Source organism: Perognathus longimembris, chromosome 7 (assembly GCF_023159225.1).
Source record: "Perognathus longimembris pacificus isolate PPM17 chromosome 7, ASM2315922v1, whole genome shotgun sequence".
Lineage (NCBI taxonomy): Eukaryota > Metazoa > Chordata > Mammalia > Rodentia > Heteromyidae > Perognathus > Perognathus longimembris.
Window position 1 is genome coordinate 28,595,841 of NC_063167.1, and position 27,940 is coordinate 28,623,780.

Sequence of the window (27,940 nt, forward strand, 5' to 3'; positions counted from 1 at the left end):
CTTAATCTACTTTTCAAATGTCACTTTTTCTGCAATGAGCAGTGACCTCCTTCAAAGCCATGCCCTTTCCAATTGGCCTTCTCCTTGAATGGCAGCCCCTAACCTGAAACCTGGGAGATAACCAACTCCTACTCCAGTAAGGAACCATGTCTTCTTAATACATGACCTATGTAGCTCTCAAATTGGTCCCCTCTCTTCTTTCATGGTCTCCGTTCTATTACAAGGCTACACTACCCTCCCTGCCTCCAGGCTCTCCCTGCCAATGTGGCAGGGTTTTTTGCCCTGTTCCTCCTGTGCACTGATATTGGTGGACCTTAGGGTCTGAGACCCTGGACCATGCCTATGTGGTCAAGTACATGTTTCTGGCAAGAGTCATAATCCCTTCTTGCTCTTCCCCTGACAACATCTCCAGCTTGATATCACCAGGTCCCAGATGCATCCTCACTAGCTTTGCAGCCTCAGTTCAATTAGTTTCTTTAGAGAATCATGAGCTTTGTTGAGTAAGATCGTTGACAGAGTTTTTTGCCTTGCCTAAGGTAAAGGCTCTTTGAAGGGAGCATTTCTTGCCTTCTACCTACCACTCCCCCACTTGTACTGACAAATTGAGCCATCCTTGCTCACCTCCTAGCCCTCCACTTACCTTCTAGTTCCTCCACTTGAAGGTCTCTACTGTTTTTAGCTTTAGCTTCTCCCTTAGGACTCATCCTGCTTCATACTATTTATCATCTGGCTCCAACCCTACTTACCTAGTCTGCGCACTTGTTGCAAGAAGAGCTTGGGACAGATTTTGCTTGAGGAAGTGGCCCCTTGACCAGCACAAACCAGCCTTTGCTGAATGAATGATTTTATAAATTTGGTCTTTGGTACTTATCCTGATGACTAATATCTGCTTTTTTTTGTTTTTAACGCCTTTTCTTACACCTGGAAACTGATCCACAGCTCATAAGGGGTCTTAGTTATCCTACCTCTATAGAGTACCTATATGATGCTGGCCTGTGACCCTTCAACCCAGTAGCTGCTATCCCTATGCTTTTAACATTTAGAAGGGAACTGAGGCTATTCCAGGCACATTTTACAGGGACATCTCTTCGTGGAGTGGAGTCAAGCCTCTAAGCACTGTTTCTTTATAAGAACTTCCATGTTGGCTCATGGGTCACCAAAAGTTTGTAGAGTACTTTCTGCCCTTTGGTTGTCACTGTGTCTCCTGCAACCCTGTGATGTAGGACAGGCTGTGATTTTTGTGCCCATTTACAGTTGAGTTAAGTCACCTAGGGTCACATATGGATCTAGGGTCTCACAACTCCCCTGGGTAGTCACCCCTGGATGTATTCCAAACCTAACAACTAAGGAGAAGCTGGACCCCACTAGAACTCTAGAGCTAGACAGTTTCATCCTTCCCCATTCCTCCAGCCTCTGTGACTTGAGCCATATCATATCTAATCAGGGTGTGGCCCAAGAGCAAGAGCTGGCCAGAATGTGACTGGTATCATGTACTACCCAAGAGTGAGCTCTGCTTGACAGGCCCATTCCTCACTGAAGTGAGGTGACATGCGGCCACTGGGCCATGTGAGCTTGAATGGTCCAAGAGGAGTGAAGATAAGCATGCAAAGAATAGCAATGGAGTCATGAATGGGCAGTGTCAGCCATGAGCAGGCTCACCTCCAAGCGGGACTGGCTCCAGGCTAAATCCTGAGAGGTGCTACTAGCCCAAAAGCTCTGTCAAGTCTGGAGAGGGCCCTGAGGAGACTTCCATTGTACCTATGTGGCCTAACTGTTCAAGCTGGTGTCCCTGCCACTCACTGTAAAGGAGACCTTCACCCAGAGAGCGGTCTCTTCCATACCCCCAGTATCCACTGGCCTCAAGAACAGATGGCAGGGCTGGAAGTATGGCTCAGAGGTAGGGTACTTAACTAGCAAGTGTGAAGTCCTAAGTTTAATCCCTAGTACCAACAAAACAAAAAAGCAAACAGGTAGTAGCATCTGGCTGTGGCTCATGCCCCTCAGGTGGAATGCTTGTGGCTTCTCATTCTGCTGGCTGGATCCAGCCCTGACCAGAAGCACCTCTTCCCCTACTCTACTCTGCTTTTAGCTAGGACTGCCCAGAAAGAGTTCAGTCAATGCGTGCTCATATTTTCCCATTGTCCCTGAGCTTATTGATGCCTAGGGAAGCTGACTCTTGGGTCTGGCACACCTGTCTTGTAAAATGGAAAAGGCAAATTCTAAGTTTATTGGGGAAAGTATAGTCTGGGAGGGCAGCAAGTTAGGTCTTAGAATAGTGGAGGCCAGGTGTCAGTGGTCCTAGTCTCAGACTATATATTATCACCCTTGCCCAGCCCTTTACTATATTAGGTTTTAACAAATTTAAAACCTATTGTGTGTTAACATAAATACCACTTGTAAATGGAAAAATTATACTTTCTAAAACAAAAGTTTATGAGGATAACTTCCTTGTTTTACACTTCTACAAATCTCTTTTAATTTGGGGCTTAATAGCGGGCAGTTGGATTCCAATATCTGCTTTCACATTCAGCCTATTGTGGTGTCACACTTTGTAAGTCCTCTGGAAAACTCCACTGTGTGTTCCTGAAAGGAAGAGGCTGCTTAAGGCAAATAATTTGTTAGTATTATAGGAATGGTTTTCATCCTAAGGACCCTCTGAAGACCCTCTCAGAGATCCTTCCTAAAGACCTCCAGATTCCACATGGAGAATCACTGAGGATTCTTCCCACCAGGCTGTGTGCCATCCTCCACACCCTGTCCCAGCAGCTGCCTTTGCCTTTCCCTGGCCTTGGCATCTGCAGCAGTCAGTGGCAAGAATCTGAGTTAGGTAGACTGGTTAGATCTTACCACCTGTCTTATGAGCTGTTTATCCTTCAGCTTTGAGCAAGCAGCTTTATGTTTGGGAGCCTCTGTTTCCTTATTTGTACATAGAGATGTGGGTGTTTCTCCAGGTGGGTATTGTCAAGTTCATTGAGACAGTGATCAGTGTGTCTTTCTCCTTACTTTCCATTCCCCAGAATTGGGCAGATGGGGCAGGGTAGACGGATCTGGACCTGGATCTACCCACAGGCTCCTTGTTCTTCTGGATGAGACAGTGATTGAACAGGAGTTCTGAGCCTCAGAGGAGGCACCTATGGGGAGGGAATACTGCTTAGGCCTCATAATTGACCTGGAAGTGGAGGACAAATGCCTAGCCTCTGCTCCTGCCTCTGCCTCTGCCTAGTCAGACTAAAGGAAGTCAGTAGTCCCTCCATTTCTAGTGAGACTGGGATGCTGGGGGGCAGGGGGATTTACAGAGAATCTACCACTGGGTTGAGAGTTGACTGAGTGCTGTACCTCTACTACCAGCTGCCAGGACTGGTGTGTCTGTGGGAACTCTGGTCTGGTGGTAGGTAGTCTGTGGGAGCAGTCCCCTTAATCTTTTCTCCTGCCTGCTTAAAAGCCCTGGTTTGGTTTTGGTAAGTGTTCTCTATTTGCGATCTTACCCCACTGTGGGATTTGGGTGGCCTATGAGATATTGGTGCCTCTTTTCTTCCCTTCCCCTCCATCCGCCCAGCCATGAGGGTCTACAGGAGCCCTGACTCACCTTCCTAACTCCTATCACCCCCAGCCCTGGTCACTAACTCCCCAACAGTGCAGTGCTAGTGGATCCTGGGGGGGACACGCTTCACCCACCTCAGCCTGGTGCTTGCTCACACATCACCTGTGTCCACTAAACTCAGGCCTCAAGCTCTCTGTATATTTAAGGACCTTTCTTGTGTTTTATTTTACCTGATTTGGCTTTCCTTCCTTTTGTACTAATGCTTCTCTCTGATCTTATTTGCATTCAAATTACCTCGCCAGGTGGTTCACCAATCAGAGGTAAGAATGCTGTCCGTGCATCTCGCCACGCCTCGCCACTGCCGTCACCACCACTCCATCCAGTCCAGTCCGTCACCTCCCCATCCCCATCCTGACCTCTCCAGCCTCTTCATTTCCAGCTCCGGCCCCAGTACCACCAGCCACCACACACCTCCACTCTCAGTCATTCCCTCCTGTGAACTCATCCATTGCAAGTCTGAACTTTGGAGACTCTAGCTGAGCCCCACCTGCCATGGCAAGCCCTGCTGCCCTGGCCTTCCAGGCAGGCCACACAAAAAGGACTGAATCATTCCCCCCCAGTGAAGGCCAGCCTGTCCCCTAAGCTGGCATAGAGAAGCTTCCCATGAGGTTGGAGAGCATGACCAAGCCTTTCTCCATGAAAAGCTCTTTTTTCTTGAAGATCTCTACTATTACTTGACTTCCCCTATAGATTTTGGTCCTGTAGTTGAATGAAGGTCATCCCTTAAATCCCTTCAGCCCAGCAAAGACTAGGAGGAACATTCAGTGCTTTAAGACTTGAGATGACAACAGGGAAATAAACAAGCTCAAGCATAACTAGGTCACCTGATCCATGCTGCTTGGCTACAGGGCCCTGCAACCTAGTGGTTAGAATGAACAGACTCTAGACTACTAATGATCTGGATTCAAGTGTGACTCACCCCCTATGTGACCTTCAAAGAAACTGTCTCCTAGGAGTCTGTTTCCTTCTCTTTGAATTGGGTTCAGGGCTACCTTCCCTCAGGTCCATGGGGCTTTGAGGAGAAAATAAGGATCTGAACAGTGTTTGCTATATGCAGACCCCCTGTAAAATGGTAGCTTATTTTTTGGATATTCCTCAATGTTAATGGTTATACCTAGAGTTTGAAGCCAACCTTCTCAGAATAGAAACTGAGGCTGGGAGGAGTAGTTGCTTCCTTTGAGACATCTTGTCGTCCTCAGGACAAAACTCCCTTTTCTCTGGATCCTCCCCCACCCCTTTGGATTTCTCTGCACATCCACTCAACACCTGCTGACTCAGCATTCCCTGATGCTGGAGCTTGGCACCAGTACCAGATTTGACAGTTTCCTTGTGCAAGTAGGCACAAGGTCTGTGTTGGGTCTCCTGACCAGTCTTAGGCTTTTATCACAGAGGAGTTTCCTTCTCCTGTGAGCCAGAATCCTAACCTCCTAGGCTTTGATGACAGCCGCCCATCTATCTCCCTGATAACCCTGATGAACTGACCTGAGGGCAGCCCTCACCAGCCAGGGGCCTGACCCTCACCTGCTTGAATGAACATTTTCTGTAATAGTGTCCATCCATCCCATAAACATAACTGTTGGTTGCCTGTCAGGGCTATTCTTACAGTAGATGGGTATTTGGCATGTGCACTGGGTTCTGATAACCCCTGATATCAGTGGGGGTGAACTGAAGTCAAGACTCTAGAGATAGGCCATCACTTTAGCCTTGTGCACTGATGGATGTCCCTTCTAGCCCCACCTCCAGCTCCCAGACCTTTGAGTGTTCATAGCCCTTGCTGATTGTAGGTAGTGGAAGATGGACCCTCGTGAAGAGCTATACCTTGGTCCCATAGTGGTCTCTCCTTGGCCCTTGTATATGAGAGCATTGCTCAGAAGTCTTCCTGTGGTTCCGGTTCAGTCCAGCTAGGTGGGCTTGGCAGCTTCTATATGTCCTATGTAGGTGCGATCATCAGCTATTGCCCTGGGGTGGGAGTTTGGGGCTGTTGGAATCACTCCAGTTGTTCTGTGCGCAGGAGGTGGTTTTCTGTCAGACTGTGTCCTGTGGAGGCTAATAACTGTCCGTTGGACCATCCTGTGTGGGTGTAATTGTCTGTCAAATTGTTCCAGGGAGGGGATTGGTGTTTGTGCCATGGGGTTCACTGTCGCAGACAGCTTGCCCAGTATGCTTTCACAGCTTTTTTCAAGTGTTTACTGCTGGGGCTGGGACTCGGCAAAGGGGTATGATCTTCCACCTTGGGCTCTCCTCACCTGGACTTGCAGGATGAAGCCCAAGCCCAGGTTGTCTCCATCCTCTGGAAGGGTCCTTTTCAGCTGCCTCCCTCACCCCACCCTACCCACTTCCTGGCTCCTGTCTGTCCGCCTGTGGCCAGAGCAGCCCCTCAGGGCACTGGTCCGAGTGAGAACTACAGCCTCCATTAGCCTCCTGAATTATGCAGAAGCTGTGGTGGGTCGAAGCACTTTAGTGAGGACCAGGAGGAGGAGAGGAGCCGGAATGGGTGGGGCCAACAGGGTGGCGGGAGAGTGGGAGGAGAGGATGGGGGCTAGAAGCCGAGGCTTTCACTCACAAGCCCCTTCCTTCCTTCTGGTGGCAGTGAGGGATACCAGGTCTACAGGTCGGCAGGGATGTGGGTCCAAGAGATGATTACTGGCAAACAGGCTCTTGGAGAATTAGAGTATGGAACACTCCAGTAAGGGTGAGGTTTAGCCCCTGGTGAATCAGAGATTGTGCTCCAAGTACTACCCTGGGTTCTAGCCCAGAGGCCACTTGGCTTGTGTAGGAGAGCTTCCTGGAAGCAGCACAGGTACAGGACAGCCCAGGTGAGCTGCAGCTGCTGCTCAGCACAGCCACACAGGCTGTCAAGAGCCCCATGTTCCAGGCCATACTCAACATGTGCCATGGCTGACCTCTCCTCTTGTGTCCCCACAGGTGCCTTACAGATTGAAAGCAGTGAGGAATCAGACCAAGGCAAGTACGAGTGTGTGGCAACCAACTCAGCAGGCACTCGCTACTCGGCCCCTGCCAACCTGTATGTGCGAGGTAAGGACCCAGCAGCGCCAGCTCCTATTACTCTGGAGCTGAGCTGTACCTGCCATGCATTCTGCCTGAAGCCCTGGATGTAGACACTTGACCTGCCATGGGCCTCGCCTTTCCTCTTTTCTTCCTCATCTGCAGCAGCACTAGCAGCCACAGCAGCAGCTCCCACTGGGCAGCCTCCTAGCGTGTGCCACTACTTGTCTTCCTTCCCTTCAGGCCCTTGGGGAAACACACAAACAATCCCCACCCCATTCCCACCCCTGGGAGCATTTGTATCTCTTCTAGGTTGTTGCTGACTGGGCGCTGAGCCCTGTGGGAGTCTGGAGACTTCCAAGCAGACTTCTCAGAGTGTGTGAGTGTGTGTGTGTGTGTGTGTGTGTGTGCACATGTGGCCTGGCTTTCCTTTCATCTGTCCTCCTACCTACCTCAGGCTCCAGGGCCACTCTGGCTCTAGGCCAGTCAGGCCTCAGGAATGGACCAGGTACACCTGTCCCCTGAGCCCTTCTAGGAGGAGCCTGTTGTTTTCCATCACCAGCCAGACCCCTCCTGTGGGCGGTCAGGCAGAGGAAGTTGTGAACCCCTCTGGATCATCATGGGTGAGCACCAAATGTGTTTATTTGTGTGTTCCTTATGGGAGCTAAGGAGATTTTGTGCTTTTCAAAGTTAGGTACATAGCAGAGGGACTGGAAACCATTTGGGGGTGTCAAGTCTTTACTTACAGCCCAAAGGCAATAAAGCTGACCATCTTGCCCCTTCCTGAGAGCAAGGGGTTGGTATGCACGGTTCCTGGTTCCCAGGAAGACCCATGAAGCCTATCTACTCACCTACTGTTCCCTCAGCCCTCCTGAACAATTTAAAGAGGACAGTTAAACTGTCCTAGCCATATGCTAGTGGCTCCCACCTATAATCCTACCTACTTGATCCAGAGGATCAAGGTTTGAAGCCAGAGTCTTGAAAAGTCCATAAGATTCTTTCTCTGCAACTAATCAGCAAGAAAAAAAAGCCAGACAGGAGATATGACTCAAGTGGTAGAGCCGGAGCAAGAAGTCCTCTAGTACTGGCACCAAAACCAAATAAACAAAACAACTGTTTCTGCTTGGCATTTGTAGAGGAAAGGGTCTGTTGTGCACCAGGACACACACAAGGTAGTTCAGGATAGGCCTCCAGCTGCCAGCCATTTAGTGGCCACTTCAAGCTGCTGAGGAGTCATTTGTGATGGAGAAATTGTGCCCCCGGCAGCTGAAGACACTTTGTGAGTATGGGATAGAAGTCCCCCACTGCCCACCTTGTTTTCAGGTGTCCTCACCAAGGTTCCATTGACCTGGTGCCTGTCTTCGGGAACAATTTGAGGACAGAAAAACCAGGAGCCTAACAACCTCCCAAATGGTTGAGAAGAGTAGAATTAGAAATGGCACAGCCTTCACCCCACTCTGACCCAGGCTGAACATTTGATAGAGGCTGGGAAGACCCTTTGCAATGACTAACTCCTTCAACAGCCCTTGACAGGGTCCTTTCCCAAAACACTGGAGGATTGGCTGTATAGAGGTCTCAGGCCCCAGGCAGGTGGCCTCTGTCTGTATATGGTTGCACCAGGGAGAGGAGAGGCCCAGCAGAGACACTATCCCAGGCCAGCTGCTTGGGTATTGCCATATGGGATATTTTGGGGGATGGAACTGCCAAAGGCAATTCTGAAAGAAGAGAAGGCCCAGATCCAAGAGGTATATAGAGCCTGTCATTTTCCTAGCTGGGCAACCTTGTCCGATGTCACTGTCCTGCTGGCTCTAACCCTGGAGATGGGGTAGTGGCTTTCTTTCAAGGTGGCCTTTAACTAGCACCTGGGACACTGACAAAGGAAGTCTTTATCTCTACCAGCTATGCAACTTTGTCTACAGGCCCCCATCATCCACACAGTGGGCTTAGGCAGGACTCTCAATGGCTCCTACCATGGCCTATCTCTCACCCCATCACTCTTTCTGAATTCCTCCAGCTGGCTCCATTCCTGAGATCCTTTAGCAGGGAATGTAGGGGGTTCAGCTCCTCTTTCCAGGCATGCTAATGTATTAGCATGTCCTCTCTCCCCCTCCCACATTCCTATGGGCCCTTATTTTTAAGGACCACTTCTCTAAAGTTCTATGCTTGAAAAAATTTCTACACAGCTAAAAAGCCCAGCTTCCTAAGACCCTTGCCTCAGAATTCCCCATACTTTCTCATCTCATACCTGGCAAAGTCTCTTGCCTATTGTCCCTAGCAGTGCTGGAAGTCCTTCAAGCCCAGCTAGTCTGTGTCATACTAAACAGCAGCTCTGTATTTGGAGCCCTACTTATGGTGGACTGCCATGGAAGAGCCCCCTAGCCAATGGGATCATTGGCTCTGACCCACCTGCTTTGAGAGTTTCTTTCATAATGGCATCCATCCCTCCTGTCCCTGCACAGGTAGAAGGCCTCCTATAGGTCCTAGCTCTTGTTGGGGCCTGAGTCTCTGGGTTTGGGTTGGTACGGTCTATTTTGCCCATAGACTAGGGAATTCTTGGTTGCAGAGGGCTCTCCTGTGCAAAGTAGGATGTTTAGAGCATCCCTGGCTGATTAGCCACCAGTGACAACCCTTAATCAAGCCAGCCTAGATAGCCACACTATTTCCAGGCACTGCCACATGCCACCTAGGGGTAAATTACCCTGTAGGGTCCCTCTGCTCTGGATCAGTGATTTCACTGGCATTTGTCTCCATTGGTCTCTCTTCTCTCTGTGTGTCCATTAGCCCTAGGCCTCATCTCCTCTTCAGACTTAGCTTCAGTGTCTTCCTCATGTCCCTTCTCTGCTCCCCAAACCCAGGGCTTTCACTTCCTCCCTGTGATGTTGTGTTCCGTGGGACAGTACAGCTCCTGGCTCAGTGCCATGCATACTGGAAGCACATGAGGGTCAGTTGCCCTCTGCTGTTGTTGGGCTAGCACTGGATAGGGGATGCATCCTGCAATTATGTCTGACTTTGTTCACAGTTGCCTGCAGCTCCACCCACAGTCTAGCAGGCCCAGACATGCTAAGAGGACCAGCCTCTTTCTGTCACCATCTGACTCCTTTCCCGGGTGATTCATTCTCTCCTTCCATCCACAGCGTCTCTCCTTCAGTTCTCAGCATACAGCTGCCAGGACCAGGGTGGAGTCCTGCCTTCCACAGAGCCTGGCCTACCTGTATCAAGGCCACCACCCTTCTCATTTTCTACAGAGACCTGGCTGCTGGGCCACAACTGCCTAAAACAGGCAGGGGTAGTACCTCCATACATTTCTCCCTACAGGCACCCAGATTGGGTTGGGGGGCTTCCTCAAGCTAGTGGGGTTCTAGTGGCTTGTGTGCCTTGCTGGGTTTGTGGGTCGGGTGGACTCTGACCCTAGTCCAGTCCAGTTCACTGGGTCTGTCTGAGCTGTGGGGTGTGTATGAGGGTATGGGGGCTGGCCCGTGCTCTCCTTCCACCCTTGGTGTCCACTTCTGCCCTTGGCGTCCCTGGCACCTGTTGGTGGGCCCCAGCCCTGTCCACTGTGTCCTCCATAAGTCCTGAGTCTTTTGTGAGCAGCGTGGTCTGTGTGCACATGTGTGTGCAAGGGGACACAGGAGTCTTGTCTTGTCTCCATGCTGTGTGGGCAGATGAAGATTGGCCTGTTTTTACTCTCTCTGTGTTTCTCCTTGTCTTTTTTTTATTCCCTCCTCATCCTCATCGCACTCTGCCATCAACCCAAACTCTCATCTCTCAGATCAGCGAGAAGGTTGGTCCTTTTCACTTCTTATCCATCTACAGTTCGTCTGTCAACGGGATATGCCCGTCAGTAGGGACCAGCGGGCTCGGTCAGATTCCTCAGGCTCACTCCTGCTGTGCCTGCCCGCCTGTTGGCCTCTGCTCATCACTGTTGGGGCTGGCAGGCAGGACCAGGGATGGGTGGGCAGGCCCCCTGCCCCGCATGTTTCTGCTGCTTGAGTCCTTGATGCACCATGTGTCTGCATGTACCCTTAGCCAGGTTCCCCTCTACATGTAGAGTTGTTGGGCAGGCATGTGCATGGCACAAAATCACACTCCACCTTTGCACTCAGGCTAGGTAAGCTGTTTGTTCCAGGTGGTGTTCAGGAACGGTTGGGGGTGGGTGGGGGTTATGGTCTGAAGGATCTCTAGGCCTATAGTGTTTGACATGTACTTGGAGGGTTCTGTAACCTTTGCCACTCCTGTATAAGTCATGCTAAGCAAAGCTACAATTACTTGGAGACACAGGAAGAGGCTTAGATAGAGTGAGTTGTCCCTCTGAGAGTACAGTGTCTGCCCTGGCTTTGAGACCTCCCAAGGTCTCCTCCTCCTTCATGGGGGCTCAGTGAGGCACACTAGGGCTGGCTGAGGTGAGCCTTGATCTACCTCAGGAGCTTGGTGTCCATGACCCAGAGCATGTATCATCATTATCTTGGCTCACTGAGTAGTCCTCCTACACTGTCATCTTTTTTCAACCAAATTCAAATTAGTATCACCCCACCTGCCACTCTGCCTGAGCCTCCCAGCTCACCTCTGTTTGTTTGACAGTAGAGTGTATTTGCTCTGCAAGCCAGCTAACAGTCCTCATCTCTATCCAACTGAGTGCTGAGCACTCAGATCCAGGTTACTTATACTTGGAATGACTAAACAGGCAACTATAACTTGGCAAGGCCCTATGGGAGCTTGGGAAGATGCAGCTTAGCTTTAGGCTGGGCAGATAGGGCTTCTTGGAAATACCCTCTAGCCCATTCCAGAGCAATTCCATTAGGCCTTGTTTTTCCTGTCTATTCCTGGAGCCAGGCCTCTGCCCTCAAAGCAGGGCCAGCTAGTGCCTAGTGGTCACTCACATATCCACTGGACTTTGGAATTCAGGGCAGAATCATAGCCCTAGGGAGCAGACTCAAGCCATTTGGTCTTCTTTGCATCATGCTTGGTGGCTTGAATTTTATCCAGAAGGGAGAGAATTCAGTCAGGAGGAGGGCTGCATCCTAGAGCTCAAATATCAGCTATGAGTGTGCATCTGTATGCACTCCTGAGCTCTGGGACATTTCAGTTATACCATTTCGCTGACCGGGCGGATCTGCCAGGACAGTCAGAAAACAGTCATCAGCAGATAGCCCAGCCTGCAGCCACTTCTCCCAGTCACCCACCCTCTGGGTCCTTTGTCCCTTCCCTTCCCCCCACTCCACCACCCACACTGTGGTCCCACCAAAAATAAGCACATGCACAAATATTTAATGGGAAGGAGAAATGAGTTTCTAAATATTCCAGGGGGATTTGCCAGGCTGGTAATTTGTTTGGCGCTGATAATTGCATCTTACATTTTTCCAGCTTTACTTAAAACTGTGTGCCGGGTGCGCCAGCATTTAATTACTGCTCTGCGGCAGCCACAAGGTTATTTATTAAAGAGTTATTTTATCTTGATACAGTGGATCCTGCCCCTTATCCCCTCCTTAATGTTGTGTTATTTTCATCAGAGAAATTTCCGCGAGTGAATGCAGATTGCGGGGCTGCCTCCCCCTGCGATTAGGCTGTCACTCCACTGAATGCTGATGCCTCTGGGCGCCGCACCGCCCTATTATAGGGGGTTGTCAGTGCAAATAATTAGACTTAAAACTTATAGCTGAAATATAATCCAGAAATGGCAGGGCCCTGTTTTGGAAATTGTCTACAAAATGTCAGCACTAAGGATAGTCGGGGAACGGTAATAGACCGGCATTGTTGGAGCCTGAGATTAGACCCTAAGTGCATTTTTCCCAGCTCCAGTTTTTCCTTCCCTGCTGTTGCTTCTGTCAATAGACTGAGTCCAGGGTGAGTCCAGCTCCTTTTGGAGGCCTTGTGCTGTGACAGCAGGAGGAGGATGGAGGCTGCCCTCCGTGAGGCATCAGCTACTCCTGGCTGCTGGCATGGGAATGACTTTCCAAGCAGGCCTAGGGCACAGGGCCCCACTGGTGCTTGGGACAACAAGAGATTCCCTCCACCCTTCAGACATTGTGACCTCCCAGCCCACAGGGAAGAGACATGTGAATTTTAAGAAACCCCAGACACCAGTGGCTCATGCCTGTAATCCTAGCTACACAGGAAGCTGAGATTGTGGATCAAGGTTGGAAGCCAGTCTGGGCAAGAAAGTCCTGTGAGACTCCTGTCTCCAATTAACCACCAGAAAACTGGAAGTGGTAGAGCACTAGTCTTGAGTGAAAAGCTCAGAGATGGTGCCCGGGCTCTGAGCTTGAGCCCCACAGCTGACCAAATAAATAAATAAATAAATCTTAGCATGGGTTCCCGGAGGGCCTTAATTTTTTGACAGCAGCTGAAGTTGGAGGTTTTGAAGGAGTGGCCCAGAACATTGGCCTGACCTTCAGGGCTGATTCACAAAGTCTTCTGGGACTGTTTGGGAGTATTGTCCAGTTAAGTTTTTGGGCTGTTTAGATACAGATCCAAGGTTTATTGGCCAAACACCCACTTTCTTCTTCTGGTTCTCTTGCTTCTGCCACCCAAGATCTGATATTGTCTCAGTATTCACCACTGACCAGAGTTAAACTGGCAGCCTTCCCTGAAAATTCCTTGGCACAAGCCATCTAGTTGGTTTTTCTTTTGTTGTTAGTTTTATTTTGATGATTCCCACCCCTGCTTACCATTGCACCCTACCACTTGAGCCATACCACTACTCACTTTTTACTTATTGGAAACAAGTTGGATTTATCTGCCAAGGCTGGCTTCAAACTGATCCTCAGATCTCCACCTCCTGAGTAGTTAAGATTACATATGTGAGCCACCATTTCCTGGCTCAAAGTCCCATTTCTAAGTCGGCTAGAACTGCATTTCCCACTGGTTTTCACCCAAAGCCTTGTCAGCCAGGGTTCTAAAGCTTTTCAACACACAAATTACTATATTTTTGAAGGTGGTAAAGAAGAGTGTCCATGTTGTCATCTCCCCTTATCTGTGGTTATGAGGCAATGACATGGGAACCTCAGGTCACTGTGGTACTCAAGAATGGTTTTCTCTTGGGGCTGGGAATATGGCCTAGTGGCAAGAGTGCTTGCCTCATAAACATGAAGCCCTAGGCTCGATTCCTCAACACCACATATATAGAAAAGACCAGAAGTGGCGCTGTGGCTCAAGTTGGCAGAGTGCTCTCTTGAACCTGTTACCATACTCCTCAACAGGGAACAAAGGAGCAACGGGCCAAATGACAGGCTGGTTCAGTTACAGTTTCTTCTCCTTGCTGGAACTCTCCCTTCCTCAGTAGGCCTGGTCTTAAGCCTGTACACAGTCAATGCCCCCCACCCCTGGGCCAGCTCCAGAGCCCAGGAAATACCCATGCCCCAGGCTGGCAGCAGCTCTATATGTGCCTCTCCTTGTGCCAGCTGAAGGGAGTTCTCAAAGGGGGATCTTGCCAGCCATTACCCTGAACCCTTCTGTTCTCTGCCATGAGAATTACTGAATCTGTGACATGTTATTATCATCATTGATTTCTGGCATTAGGACAGATGATAAAAATCTACTTAAGCTGAGCACCATTGGCTCACACTTGCAATGCTAGCAACTCTGGACACTGATATCTGAGGATTGTAGTTCAAAGCCAGCCCAAGCAGGAAAACTCCTGAGACTTTTATCTCTAATAAACTAATCAAAAGAAAGAAAGCCAGAAGTGGCTCTGTAGCTTAAGTAGTAGAGCACTAGCCTTGAGCAAGAGAAGCTCAAGGACAGCACCCAAGCCCTGAGTTCAAGCCCAGGAATGGCAGACACACACACACTTAAACTAATGTAAACAGAGCAAGGACTCTCTTGTGTTACAAAAGTAAAACTTTAAAAAATGTAGAAGTAGCTTTGATGTTGGGAAGGGCTGGAGTCGGGTATTCAGTTTGCTCAGGCCTTTGTTTGCCTTTGTCTCTTAGGTTTCCTCTCCACTGTTGGCACCTTGGTTCTTAAACATTCTCCTGTGTCTTGAAAAAGGCGATTCTAGCATCTAAGCTACCACCAGAGAGACAGAGACAGACACACTTTTCACACAGTTGCACAAAGATCCAAGGGTTGTTATTTGCTAGTCAAATCTGGGTCACACACTCTATGTACTAAGAATTGGGGGAGAGGAGTGCAAATTAGTACAACCACTTTGGAGAATAGTATGGAGGTTTCTCAAAAAGCTCAATATAGACCTACCCTATGACCCAGCCATTCCACTTCTAGGCATCTATCCTGAACAGCAGGTCCCAAGATATCAAAAAGACATTTGCACTTCCATGTTTATCGCTGCACAATTCACAATAGCCAAAATATGGAAACAACCCAGAAGCCCCTCCACAGATGAATGGATCCAGAAAATATGGTACCTATACACAATGGAATACTACATAGTGATTAGGAATGGTGAAATATTGTTATTCGCAGGGAAATGGTCAGAACTTGAACAAATAATGTTGAGTGAGACAAGCCTAGAACACAAAACACAGGATCTCCCTGATATATGACTGTTAAGATGAGGTGACGGGGAGACAGTAGAGACCAGGTCTGTGAAACCAAAAACCTCTTGTCACATGGTATTTCCCACAGGTTTGGGTCAGCGACCCTACATTATGTAACTAAAACCAAACAACTAAACACATAAAGGTCAAAAATTGACCTCTCAGTGGATCACAATAGCTCAAAAGCTATGTATGTATGTTCATATAGACTATTGTCGACATACTGTCTATTGTAGACATTACATTTAAAGACCTAGGCGAATTTTCTTTGTGTAGGCCACGTGGCTACTGCTTATGTTCTTGGGTACATTGTATATTGTATATATGTCTGCCTGACCTAGGGAAGGGAAAGAAAAACACGGTGTAAGATAACACAAGAAATGTACATACTGCCCTACTATGTAACTGTACCCCTTTTGCACAACACCTTGTCAAAAAAAAATTCTGTGCTAGCCTTGAGCGGGAAGAAGCCAGGGACAGTGCTCAGGCCCTGAGTCCAAGGCCCAGGACTGGCCAAAAAAAAAAAAAAAAAAAAAAAAAAATTCTGTTTAATAAATAAATTAAAAAAAAAAGAATTGGGGGAGAGATGGCTCCCCTGGAGAAAATGAAGATGAGACTGAGAGTGTAGGCCAGTGGTAGAGCATCTGTTTGGCATGTATGAGGCCCTGAGCTGGGCGCCGATGGCTCATGCCTGGAATCCTAGCTACTCACGAGGCTGAGATCTGAGGATTGTGGTTCAAAGCCAGTCCAGGCAGGAAAGTCCATGAGATTCTTACCTCCAATTTACCACCAGAAAACCCAGAAGTGGCACTGTGGCTCAAAGTGGTAGAACACTAGCCTTGAACTGAAGAGATCAGGGATAGTGCCCAGGTGCTGGTGACTCATGCCTCTTACCCTAGCTACTAAGGAAAGAATGAGAACTGAGACTTGCAGTTAAAAGTCAGCCTAGGCAGGAAAGTCCATGAGACCCATCTCTAGTTAAGCACCAAAGAAAAGAAGCCAGAAGTGGGGCTGTGGCTCTAGTGGAAGAGTACTAGCTTTGAGCTTGAAAGCTCAAGGACAGCACCCAGGCCCTGATTTCAAGCCCCAGAACTGGAACAGAAATAAAAGAGACATTGGGATACCAATTCTGGATGTCTGCAAGATCCTCTTAATACTTGATGTGAGTCTGAGGATGCAGAGCTAACTTGTGAGCTAGTCGTGGTGGTGTCCTTATGGCCTTCCAGTGTTGTTTTTTTCTCTCTGGAAGACTCGGAGTGAAATAGACCACAGAAGTATTGGAAGCAAGGGCTGTGCGAGGTCTCATAGGCTGGTAGAGGAGCATCTGGGAACCATGCAGGCGCTTGTTAAACAGGGGAGTGACAGATTTCTGCCACCTGTTTATGGAAAGTTGATTGGGTAAGGATCAGAGGATGACACAAGGCAGGAAAACCAATGACGATCACATCCACTTATGTAATCCAGGGAGCGAGGTGGTGGCTTGGATTTTAGAAATAGTAACCCATATATTTGGAGATAGATTTGAAAGTTAGGCAGTGAATGATATTAGCCGGACCACCTGGTGGTGACTTGGTGAATGACCCTTGTGTAGTGAGGTCAGAGGTTGGACCCAGTGGCCCAGCTCTGATCCTGTGATATAGGACTGTGTGAGTTGCTCCTGATTGGGTATCATGAGGATACCACTCTGCATGCCTATCTCTTCAGCAAGGCTTCTTGGAAAGTCCTGTCTCATAGTGCCCTGGGGTCACTTAGTCTCACTGTCTGCTTTCTCCAGCCCTATGTGTAAGGGTACTCATGAGGACACACCCAAGCCTTTGCCCAGCAGCTGCATGACCTGTCTGCATGCCACACATGCCTGCATGTAGCTAGGTCTTGTCTGTCTTCCCCCCTCTCTGCATGCTCCAAATGTCTGTACCAAGCTTGCAAGTTCAGGGGATGTTTCCAGGCTGCACTCTGGATTGACAAGTTCAGGACAGCTTCTGGCCAGGGGAGTCCAAGGCTGGGGGTTGTGGCCAGACACAGCCACCCTTCCTCTTGAGATCCTTGCTCACTGGCACAGAAGGCCGTCTGTTCGATGCCCTCATCATGTTACTGCCATCGTCATGCCCATTCTGCCCGCAGACCACGTCCCTGGCCCGCCTCACCCCTTGTCCTGGCCCAGGCTTTCTGGGTTCCAGGCTGTACCTCGAGCACAGCTGAGGCCCAGCAGGTGGCCATGCCACTGCTCTTTCCCTTGGCCTGAAGGTTGAGGACTGCTCTGCCACAACCATGCTGTGAGGACCCTGACCCTAGGGCCTGGATTTCTCTGGTATCCCAGCTGGTCCCTCTGGAGATGCATGGGGAGGGGGTCAGAAGTAAGCTAGGTTGTGGCCCTGACCAGGCCTGGACCTTGCACTGAGTCTGCTGTCTGTGGTCCTGGACAGACAGAATTTTCCTGGGCATCAATGTCTCAGACTGTAAAATGGGAGCTTGATAATAAGAACTTTCGTTAAGATGTGCTAGATGGCCTGAGTGCAAGAACTACTTGTAGCCCCAAAATGGGGTGGGATATGGTGAGCCAGGGCCCAGGGACGCCACCCCTCCTGTCTCTGAGCATGGGCTTGGCTCTGACAAGAGGGGCTTCCTGGATGAGGGGCCCCTGCCCTTCAAAACTCGTGTCCTACCTAGTCTGTGAGTGTCTCTCTCCCTCCTCCTGCAGTGCGCCGTGTGGCTCCTCGTTTCTCCATCCCTCCCAGCAGCCAGGAGGTGATGCCTGGTGGCAGTGTGAACCTGACATGTGTGGCAGTGGGTGCGCCCATGCCCTATGTGAAGTGGATGATGGGGGCTGAGGAGCTCACCAAGGAGGACGAGATGCCAGTGGGCCGCAATGTGCTGGAGCTCAGCAATGTCGTACGCTCTGCCAACTACACCTGTGTGGCCATCTCCTCACTGGGTATGATAGAGGCCACAGCCCAGGTCACAGTGAAAGGTAAGTACACCAGGCGCCTGCCACAGCTGGTGCCCTTCCCTGTCACAGGGGGTTCTAAGAAATCCTAGCTCCCATAGCAAATGAGTAGAAGCTGACTGCTGTGGGCATAGACAGGTGAAAGTGTCCATCATTACCCTCTTCTGGGTGCCCTGTCTTGGATCCTTTGTACCCTTAGAGGGAGAGGAGCTTCTGTTATTCATAGCCTTAATGCCAATAGCTAGCATGTATTGAGTTCCAGGCATCATGCTGATAAACATGGTTTATTTTCTTCTCTTAGCTTTAGTCTGGGCAACAAATGTTCTTATCCCTGTTTTGTAAATAAGGGAGCTAAGGTACAGAAAGGCTACATTATTTGCCCAGGGTCACACAGAAGTAAATCACAAGAGCAAGGACTTAAACCTTGGTCATCTGAATCTTCAGCCTCTTCCCAACTACTTCAAACTACCAGACCCTTGGACTGAACATGAACAGCCTCCTAGAAATATGAGGTGAAATAGTAGTCATTTAGGGTTTTCGGTTCCTTATTCATGAAGTCCTGGAAGCAGATACATGTACATAATACACATGTGATGGGCTCTACCGGTTGCCCTGTTTCTATTCTTGCCCCCACCTCTTATTCATCCTCTATTCTGCAATGTGAGTCATCTTTTTAAGATATCCACTAGGATCGTGTCACTCCCCACCCCCATCTTTTGCACAGTGATAGTGAACACACTCAGAGCCTCCTGTATGCTAGGCAGACACTATGCCACTGAACTATCCTCTAACCCATGTCACTCATGTTGTTGTAATTTTTAACTTTTTAAAATTGTTACTATAAAGGTGATGTACAGAGGGGTTAGAATTACATAAGTCAGGTAAAGTGTATGTTTCTTTTTGGACAGGGTCACCCCTTTTCTTGCTCTCTCCCAGTTTTTCCCTCCCGTGCCCAACCACAAGTTGTATAGTTCATTTCCAACATAGTGTCTAGTGATTACCACTGCAGTTATTGTCCCTCCATTCATGTCACTCCATTTAAGAAAGGGAGAGGGCTGGGAATATGGCCTAGTGGTAGAGTGCTTGCCTCACATAAGAAGCCCTGGGTTCGATTCCTGAGCACCATAAATATGGAAAAAGCCAGAAGTGGTGCTGTGGCTTCAGTGGTAGAATGCGAGCCTTGAGCAAAAAAAAGAAGCCAGGGACAGTGCTTAGGCCCTGAGTTCAAGCCCCAGGACTGGCAAAAACAAAAAAGACAAAACAAAAAGAAAGGGAGAGACAACTAACTGTCAGTGACTCTCATTGCTCTTGGGATAAGGATCAGGACTTTTACCGTGGTCTCCTAGGACTAGCTTGCCTCCCACCCTTAGCATGCATTGATATACATTGTTCTCAGTTTGCCTTGCTCCCTTTCTGCCTAGCCCTTCCTGTCATGAGCTCATCTCCCCCTTGTGCCTCAGGCTGTAGTACTTTCCCTCCTCAATCAGCCCGCCTAAGAAGATTTTTCTGTATCTCAGCACCCTTTTCCTGCTGTCCTTGCACATGATTATCACCAACTTGTTCATTGATTCTCTCACTGGAGTATAAAGAACGTCATCCTGTGGCATTGTTTCTCCCATGCAGTTTTTGGTATTTAGTGGGAAATCAGTAATCATTCATTGGATGATTGTGTATCTGAGATTTCTCTACCTTCCATTTGAGCCAATCTGTAGGGCCCTATCTCTCATTCTAAATTCTAAGGCCAACCCCTTAGGAAATATCTCCCTCTCACACATTCATTATAAAACACATGCCACCACATAAGTACAGGTAAGCTACAGAATTGTGTCGGCCATCTAGTCTGGATGATTGATTTACATCTTCATGGGACCTCAAAGAATATACCACCTCTAGGTCTGTTTATTAGTAGGTAGTAGGCCAATGTGAGTATCTGAGTGTAATAATGTGTTACGTACTTACATGGGGTATGACCCAAGGCTGCCCAGAAGCACCAGTAGGCCTGGTTTGCTGTGCCCTTCTAGGTGCCAGTCATCAAAATTTGCTTTGGCCATATTGGTGGTTACACCACATATTTGTGGATGATGCTCATGGGTAGGATTGCTTCCCAGGGTCATGACCTTGGGCAGTTCTAAGTGTTGTACTTTGTCCCCAGCTTTGCCAAAGCCTCCAATTGATCTTCTGGTAACAGAGACAACTGCCACCAGCGTCACTCTGACCTGGGACTCTGGAAATGCGGAGCCTGTGTCCTACTATGGCATCCAGTACCGTGCAGCTGGCACAGAGGGCCCCTTCCAGGAGGTAGACGGGGTGGCCACTACCCGCTACAGCATTGGTGGCCTCAGCCCTTTCTCAGAATATGCCTTCCGAGTGCTAGCCGTGAACAGCATTGGGCGAGGGCCACCCAGTGAGTCTGTGCGAGCACGCACGGGTGAGCAGGCTCCCTCCAGCCCTCCACGTCGTGTGCAGGCTCGCATGCTGAGTGCCAGCACCATGCTGGTACAGTGGGAGCCACCTGAGGAACCCAATGGCCTGGTGCGGGGATACCGCGTTTATTATACTCCAGACTCACGCCGCCCCTTGAGTGCCTGGCATAAGCACAATACTGATGCGGGGCTCCTTACAACTGTGGGCAGCTTGCTGCCTGGCATCACCTACAGCCTGCGAGTACTCGCCTTCACTGCTGTGGGCGATGGCCCACCCAGCTCTACCATCCAAGTCAAGACACAGCAGGGAGGTAGGTGGGACTGGGTAGCTCTGGGATAGGCTGCATGAGGCTGTGGTAGAGCCTCTCCTCCCTCAGGCTGCGAGATTGGGAGCTGAAGGAGGATGAGGATGCATCACTTGGGATACAGGATGAGGGAGAGAGTGTGGAGCCCTTTCCCTTTCCCTTCTTTCCCTGGGTACCCCTGCTTGGGGTACTCCTTGGGGTGTGGAGAAGCTGACAGAGCCTGGGGTGGGTGTTGCAGTGCCAGCACAGCCAGCGGACTTCCAGGCAGAGGCTGAATCAGACACCAGGATCCAGCTCTCCTGGCTACGGCCCCAACAGGAGCGGATCATCCAGTATGAGTTGGTGTACTGGGCAGCAGAGGATGAAGGCCAACAGGTGAGCCATAGGGGTCAAGGTGGGGGAAGGAGGGGTTCTCTGTTCCTGAGAGTCATTGGGGGGTGCCCCCAGGAAGGCCTTCATGGCTCTTGTGGGCACAGACTGCTTTTTCTGTGCAATCTGTGGCATATATGATTCTGTAGTACTTACCACTCTTGTGCTTGAGGCTGAGTTCCTAAGGCTTGCCTGTGGGTCTCTTGGGCTCTGTGACTTACTTGGCAATAGCAGAGCCCTGAAGTTCTCTTAGGGCCATGTGTCCATGTTAGCTTCTCTGGCCTGTGGTCCATGAGGCACCTGTGGTGTACAGATGGGCCAGGCCACGTATTGCTTGTGGGTTCCACACAACTTTATGGTGTGCCTCCTATAGCCATGGTGGGCCCACAGAGGACAAATGGAAGCCCACATGGGAACAGTCTCTGATGGCCTTTGAGATCCGAGCAGTGAGTGAGTGCCCCCTGCTCTTCCAGCACAAGGTGACCTTCGACCCTACCTCCTCCTACACTCTAGAGGACCTGAAGCCCGACACGCTGTACCGCTTCCAACTGGCCGCCCGCTCGGATATGGGGGTGGGCGTCTTCACGCCCACCATAGAGGCCCGCACGGCACAGTCCAGTAAGTGTCTCCCAAGGCCATTACTGTCACACCGGGGCTGGGACACTCATGTAGACACACATGCATACAACTTTCCCTTTGACACGTGAACGGGCAGGTCTTTTGGGTCCAGTATTGGTCTCTGATCTGGGCTGAGTTTGGACCCTAAGCAAAGGACAGGTAAGTGTTCCCTAGTCTGTGACCAGGAGGCTGCTACACTCTCTGCCCAGCCTCCTTTCCTCCTTTCCCTCTTGCCCAGGTAAGTTCTATATCTGTGACTCATCTTCGTCCTCTGACCTCCCTCAAGTTGGGTCATACCAGTGACATGGTGGGTTTGCCATATCTCATACCTGCTTTAGTAGTTCTCTTCCTTTCCCATAGCCCTATATCTCATCTCCCTCATCACCCCCATCCCCTTTCTCATATTCCATTGTAAGATTTAATTGTGAGCTGTGTAATCTTCCTGAGGTCACTGTACTTAGGGACAAGTCTATGACAATGTGACTGCATAGAGCATGCTCCCATGTATGCCTGAGGAGCTATGTCATTTGTGTGGTGATTGTGTGGCATGAGGTGTTGGATTCTGCATGTGTGAGACTAGGACAGTGTGACTGTGTATGTGTAGCTGCTATGAGCCTGTGACTATACCTAACCACCTGGCCAGGTAGTGCCTATATGTGTGCCAATGGATCTTGGGTGTGGCCTTGTAACTTTCACTGTGGGTAACTGTGATGACCCTGTGGGTCTCTGTAACTCACCAGATGAAGATGACAGACCAGTAGGGACTATGTTTGTGAGAGACTCTGGACATGATACTGGGTGACCATCTGTGCTAGCATTTGATTTCATGGCCGTGGTGTGGCTGGATGAGTGGCACCATGTGTCTAAGGTGACCATATATGTATGATAGCGATAAACATGACAGTGTCTGTGAAACTCCTGTGGTTTAGGACTGTGAATGTGAACCAATAATGTCCAGAGGCTGCCTATGACCTTGTGTTTATGGATTCATTCTAGAAGCGTACCTGCCATATGCCTGCTGAGGGCTAGGCCCCGTGAGTACTGCAGAGCTGGCAACAAGGCCTCTGCCCACAGGGACTCTACCGTTGAGTGAGACAAAGAATCCACCTGTTAATACCCAAATGAGTTTTTAATTGCAATGGTGTGAAGTAGGATTGACAAGATCACCAGTTAGAGAGATGGTAGTATAGGAAGCTTCCCTGGTAAGGTATCATAGATTCCTTGGAAAGGTGAACTTCATTGAGGCCTGAAAGTAGCAGCCAACTGGGTAAGAACAGGAGCAAATAGCACAAGGCCAGAAGCAGGGAGTCTGCAGATCCACTGTGGCTAGAACAGACTGGAGCCATAGCAGTAGAGCCTAGGGACAGAGAGCGCTGGCTCTGGCTGCTCTGTTGAGTGTGAATAGGGAAGCCCCCAAAGGATCAGGAGACCACCCAGAACCCTTTTCATATTGGTCTAGGCAAAGGATGATGGCTCAGCTGAGATGGTGGTGGTGGTGATTTGACAGTTGTCTGGTACACCAGTTAACCAGGAGTTGGTGATGCATTGAGAATGGGAAGAACAAGACAGAACAGGAATGAGGTACATCTTGGTTCTGGTATATGAGATCTGAGAAGCACATACTACTCCCAGAATAGGAAACAGAAACAAGTATGAAGAGCACACCTGGCTGGGTGCCATTGGCACACATCTCTAATTCTAGCTACTCAAGATTCTGAGACCTGGAGATCTGAATTTGAAGTCAGCAAGATTTGATCATCAGTTAACTGGAAAAATGACAAACTGAAGGTGTGGATCATGTGGTAGAGTGCCAGTTGTAAGCAAGAAAGCCAAGCAAGAGCATGAAGCCCTGAGTTTAAGCCCCACTACCAGTGCACATGCACGTTTGCACATGCGCACACGCACACACACACACACACACATATACACACCAAGTTTACCTCATTTGGGGAACTTGCAGTTTAAGATGTTGAGTACTGTCCAAGTGCAGAGGCACTTAAGAAAAAACAAAAGAAAAACCCAAGATGGGACAAAATCCAAGAACATGTTAGTGTTTTGGAAATTGAAAGTTGTTTTGAGAAGTAGACCTCTTGCTGCTGTGGAGTAAGACAGGAGCAGAGAAATGCAGGCCTTCTTTTCTTGCTGGATCTAGTGGGGTGGAAGAGTAGGCCTGATGAGAGTTGAGAGTAGCCAGGTGGGGACTGTGGGAAGTGAGGAAGTAGGAGAACAAGCCTAGAGGTTGTCGAGTTCAGCTGTGATAGGGAACATGATAACTGGAAGAGGAGACTTTAGCATTGAATATGGGGCTTTCTTTTAAGGTAGGAGGATCTTGAATATATTTAAATACTGTTGGGAGTCAATAAGATAAAACAAATCATGGAAAAAAGACAGATTAAGGCTGGACACTAGTGGCTAATGCCTGTAATCCTGCTACTCAGAAGGCCAAGAACTAAGGACTCTTACCTCTAATTAACCAACTAATTAACTCATGGAGGTGTGGTTCAAATGGTAGTACACCAATCTTGAGCGTGAAAGCTAAGCAAGAACAAGAGGTCTTTCCTGAGTTCAAGCCCCAGTACCTGCATGTGCGTGCACACATGCACACATACACACACACACACACACACACACACACACACACAGAGAAAGGACATGAATTAACTGGTAGAGTCTCTTGGGTGGAAGGAGGCAGAGCATGAGTAATGAGAGAGCTTGGCTGTAGACATTCCAGCACCAGTGAGAGAATGTAGGAAAGTGGGTAGGTTTGGATAGCTAGAAATGGTATGAGGTGCCATTGGAAAAGTTGATTTCCTCTGTAGGAAAAAAAAGATTGTTTATGCTGGGAGCTGTAGGTTTGAGAGTGTGGGAAAAGTTGGTCACATCCTGTATTAAGTAGCAGAAAGAGCAAGGCGGGGAGCAGACATCAATATGCAGCAGGAGGTCCCAGGGGAGACCACTAAGGAGCTCCAGAGTAGCAGCCTGTTCCACTCAGTACTTCCTTGTTCATGTTTTTTGTGTAGGCCAGCAGAGGTGGACAGACCAGTGAGTGAGATAGTTTGTTGGGGAGAGTGGAGAGCTGGCAGATCTTGGTATCAAAACTGAGTATTAAGGACAGTAAAGGTAGAGATGTATGTATATATGTATGCATGGATGGATGGATGGATGGATGGATGGATGGATGGATGGACAGACCTAAGGAATGAAGAGTTGATTGAAGTGATGGGGTCCTAGAGCAACTGAGCTGAGACAAGATGGTATAGAAGGTTGGAGGCTATATTTTGAAGGTAGAGCCATTCCTAACAGTGGCACTATACAGGGCATAGCTATAACCATGTAGAGGAAAGGAAAGGGGCTGAGACCAGTGAGTTAGAGCTGCATAAGTCACATGGGCACGAGGTGGTGACAGAACTTGAGGTAGTGAGGAAGCCTCTGCTTTGTCAGTGGGCAGAGAGCTTGAGAACGTTGTTGGGACAGACCGGCATCCTGTCCCCCAAGAGACCTGAGTTGGGAAGCGCTTCTGTTGGGTACTTTTTCTCTAACCCTGAGGGATGAATGGCCACCTTTGTGTCTAGCCTTTAGTTTCCATTGCCTGAGCTCAGGCTCACAGACAGGCACAGGTTTAAGCAGTTTTACATCCAAAGAGCCTTTTGGGCTACTTGTCCTCAGAAGAGAAGAATTATATTCTCCATGTTGTGATGTGTATCTGATAAAATGTACATTTTGTGCAAGATGGCATACAATGGGGAGGGGCACTATCAGAACTGTGTATATGCATGCCTCTCTGTGTGTGTGTGTGTGAGAGAGAGAGAGAGAATGTAAAAGCCTGTAGTTCAGAAAGAGTCAGGCTGTTCCAGTGGCAGTCTGCTTAGGGGGACCATGGATGGCCATGCATCACTTGGGGTAGCCTGCCTGGGTGAGTCTCTGGTCCTCTGTGACTCAGTTGCCATGTCCATGATTCCCACCCTCCATCTGCCTGCTTTCCCTCCATTTGTCTTCCCTAGCCCCCTCCGCCCCTCCCCAGAAGGTGACATGTGTGAGTGTGGGCTCTACCACCATCCGGGTAAGTTGGGTCCCGCCCCCGGCGGACAGCCGCAACGGCGTTATCACCCAGTACTCCGTGGCCTATGAGGCAGTGGACGGCGAGGACCGCGGGCGGCATGTGGTGGATGGCATCAGCCGTGAGCATTCCAGCTGGGACCTGGTGGGCCTGGAGAAGTGGACAGAGTACCAGGTGTGGGTACGCGCGCACACAGATGTGGGCCCTGGCCCTGAGAGCAGCCCAGTGCTGGTGCGCACCGATGAAGACGGTAGGCAGCCTTGGCACAAGGTGGGGGTGGTAAGGGAGGCACACTGCCTAGGACACTAGACATCCAGGACCTTTCTTCTACAAGCCCAGGCTATAAGTCCAGTTCTGACCTAATGGTCCAAATTGGGGAGATATAGCTGGGGTAGCCTGAGCCCAAGTTCCAGCCTTTGAGTAGTTTTTGAAGCAGCTAAAGCCTTAAGTGACTAGAGCAGGCTGGGTGCTAGAGGCTCATGCCTGTAATCCTAGGTTCTCTGGAGACTGAAATCTGAGGATTGCATTTTGAAGCTAGCCCAGGCAGGAAAGCCCATGAGACTCTTATCTCTAACCACCAGAAAATCAGAAGTAGAGCTGTAGCTCAAAGTGGTAGAGCACTAGCCTTGAGCAAAAGAAACTCAGGAACAGTGACCAGGCCCTGAGTTCAAGCCCTACGACTGACCAAAAAAAAAAAAAAAAGACTAAATCAGGAGAAGCAGCCCCACCTAAGATTCGGGAGGTTAAGATTAGGAAGAGAGGTACAAAAGGCTGTCAAAATAGAGTCAATAGGACTCCAGTTTGGGTGGACATTGACAAGGTATGGGTGCCCATGAAAAGTATTGACTTTGGGTGGTTGAGGGCCTAGTACTTCATCTATTCCCCATGTCTGCCCTTCCCACCAAGTGAACTGGCCCTGCCTGAGGGGGCTCTTCCCCATGGCGGGCAGAGGGTTCTTCACTAGAACAGCCAGCCCAAGGAAACTACAGTAGGGCTTTTCCTAGGAGTGTAGGATGTGAAGGCCTGGAATTTGCTGTGCCCACCGGAGCCAGGGTCAGTACCACCAAGCCTAACTTCCTTCTCTACTTGACTCCCAGTGCCCAGTGGGCCACCGCGGAAGGTGGAGGTAGAGCCGCTAAATTCCACTGCTGTGCGTGTCTCCTGGAAGCTGCCCGTTCCCAGTAAGCAGCATGGCCAGATCCGTGGCTACCAAGTCACCTATGTCCGACTAGAGAATGGCGAGCCCCGAGGCCCACCTGTCATCCAGGACGTCATGTTGGCTGAGGCTCAGGTATGCCATTGCATGGTGGTGGGTGGAAGGATGAGGACACCATTGTGTGTTGCTTCCTCCTCTGCCTGCCCTCAGGTGCTACAACTGACATTTCTGGACATGACCCAAGAGGTGCCGTGCTGTGTCAGGGGTGGGTGGCACTGAGATGAGACAAGGCAAGGTTCCTGAAATATTCCTTCTCCTTGGAGCTGTCCACGGTGGGCCAATTCAGGCCCTGCCAGTCTCATCTGCTCAGGTAGCAGTCCTAGCCTGGTGGGGTCTCACTGACTTAGCTACCAGTATTCACAGTGAGGAGCTGTCTCCATAGACATCCCCCTCCCCAAGTCCCCACTACACACTGCCAGGTCCAGCTTTATGGTTTAGAGGAAGCACATTTGCTGTAGCGGTTGGTCTGGGTCTTTAACTGTGCTTTCCTCCCAGGCAATGCTGTGCTAAGCATCCCCTCTTGGCCACAGCCTAAGACAGACAAGGACTTGTGGCTCTTTCCCCACCCTCTGGCCATGGCAAAGCTCCAGGAGGAGGGCTCAGTCCCTGATGTTCAGTGCTAGCTGTCAGCCAACTGGAGAGTCTGTCTTCCTGAGGGTGATGGTTCTTCCCATGAGGTCCCTGGGGTATGCTGAGCCCGGGTTTGCTATTCATATGAGAACATAGACCACTGAGAGGTCATGCAAGTGACCAGAATAACCCAGCGTGTGGGTGGCAGAACTTGAATAGGAGGCCAAGTCTCTGGACGCATGAAAAATGGCTGCACTCTCAAAATACTCTGCTCAAGCATCAAAACCCCTCATGTCATCTGCTCTCAAGGTTTGTCCATCTAGAATCAGGGCCTGG

At 49.6% G+C, this 27,940-nt stretch overlaps 1 protein-coding gene across 2 annotated transcripts in view; it reads left to right on the forward strand.

Annotated features, from left to right (window-relative positions):
• Window positions 1-27,940, forward strand: part of Ptprf (protein tyrosine phosphatase receptor type F) — an 88,987-nt gene that overhangs the window by 38,821 nt on the left and 22,226 nt on the right. The window contains exons 7-13 of one of the 2 annotated variants that reach the window (XM_048351066.1): window positions 6,527-6,637; window positions 17,801-18,070; window positions 20,199-20,780; window positions 21,013-21,149; window positions 21,617-21,761; window positions 25,763-26,068; window positions 26,916-27,109. In XM_048351066.1, the coding sequence (XP_048207023.1) occupies window positions 6,527-6,637; window positions 17,801-18,070; window positions 20,199-20,780; window positions 21,013-21,149; window positions 21,617-21,761; window positions 25,763-26,068; window positions 26,916-27,109 (1,745 nt within the window). The remainder of the gene's footprint in view (window positions 1-6,526; window positions 6,638-17,800; window positions 18,071-20,198; window positions 20,781-21,012; window positions 21,150-21,616; window positions 21,762-25,762; window positions 26,069-26,915; window positions 27,110-27,940) is intronic. The other variant, XM_048351067.1, reaches the window with a different exon arrangement.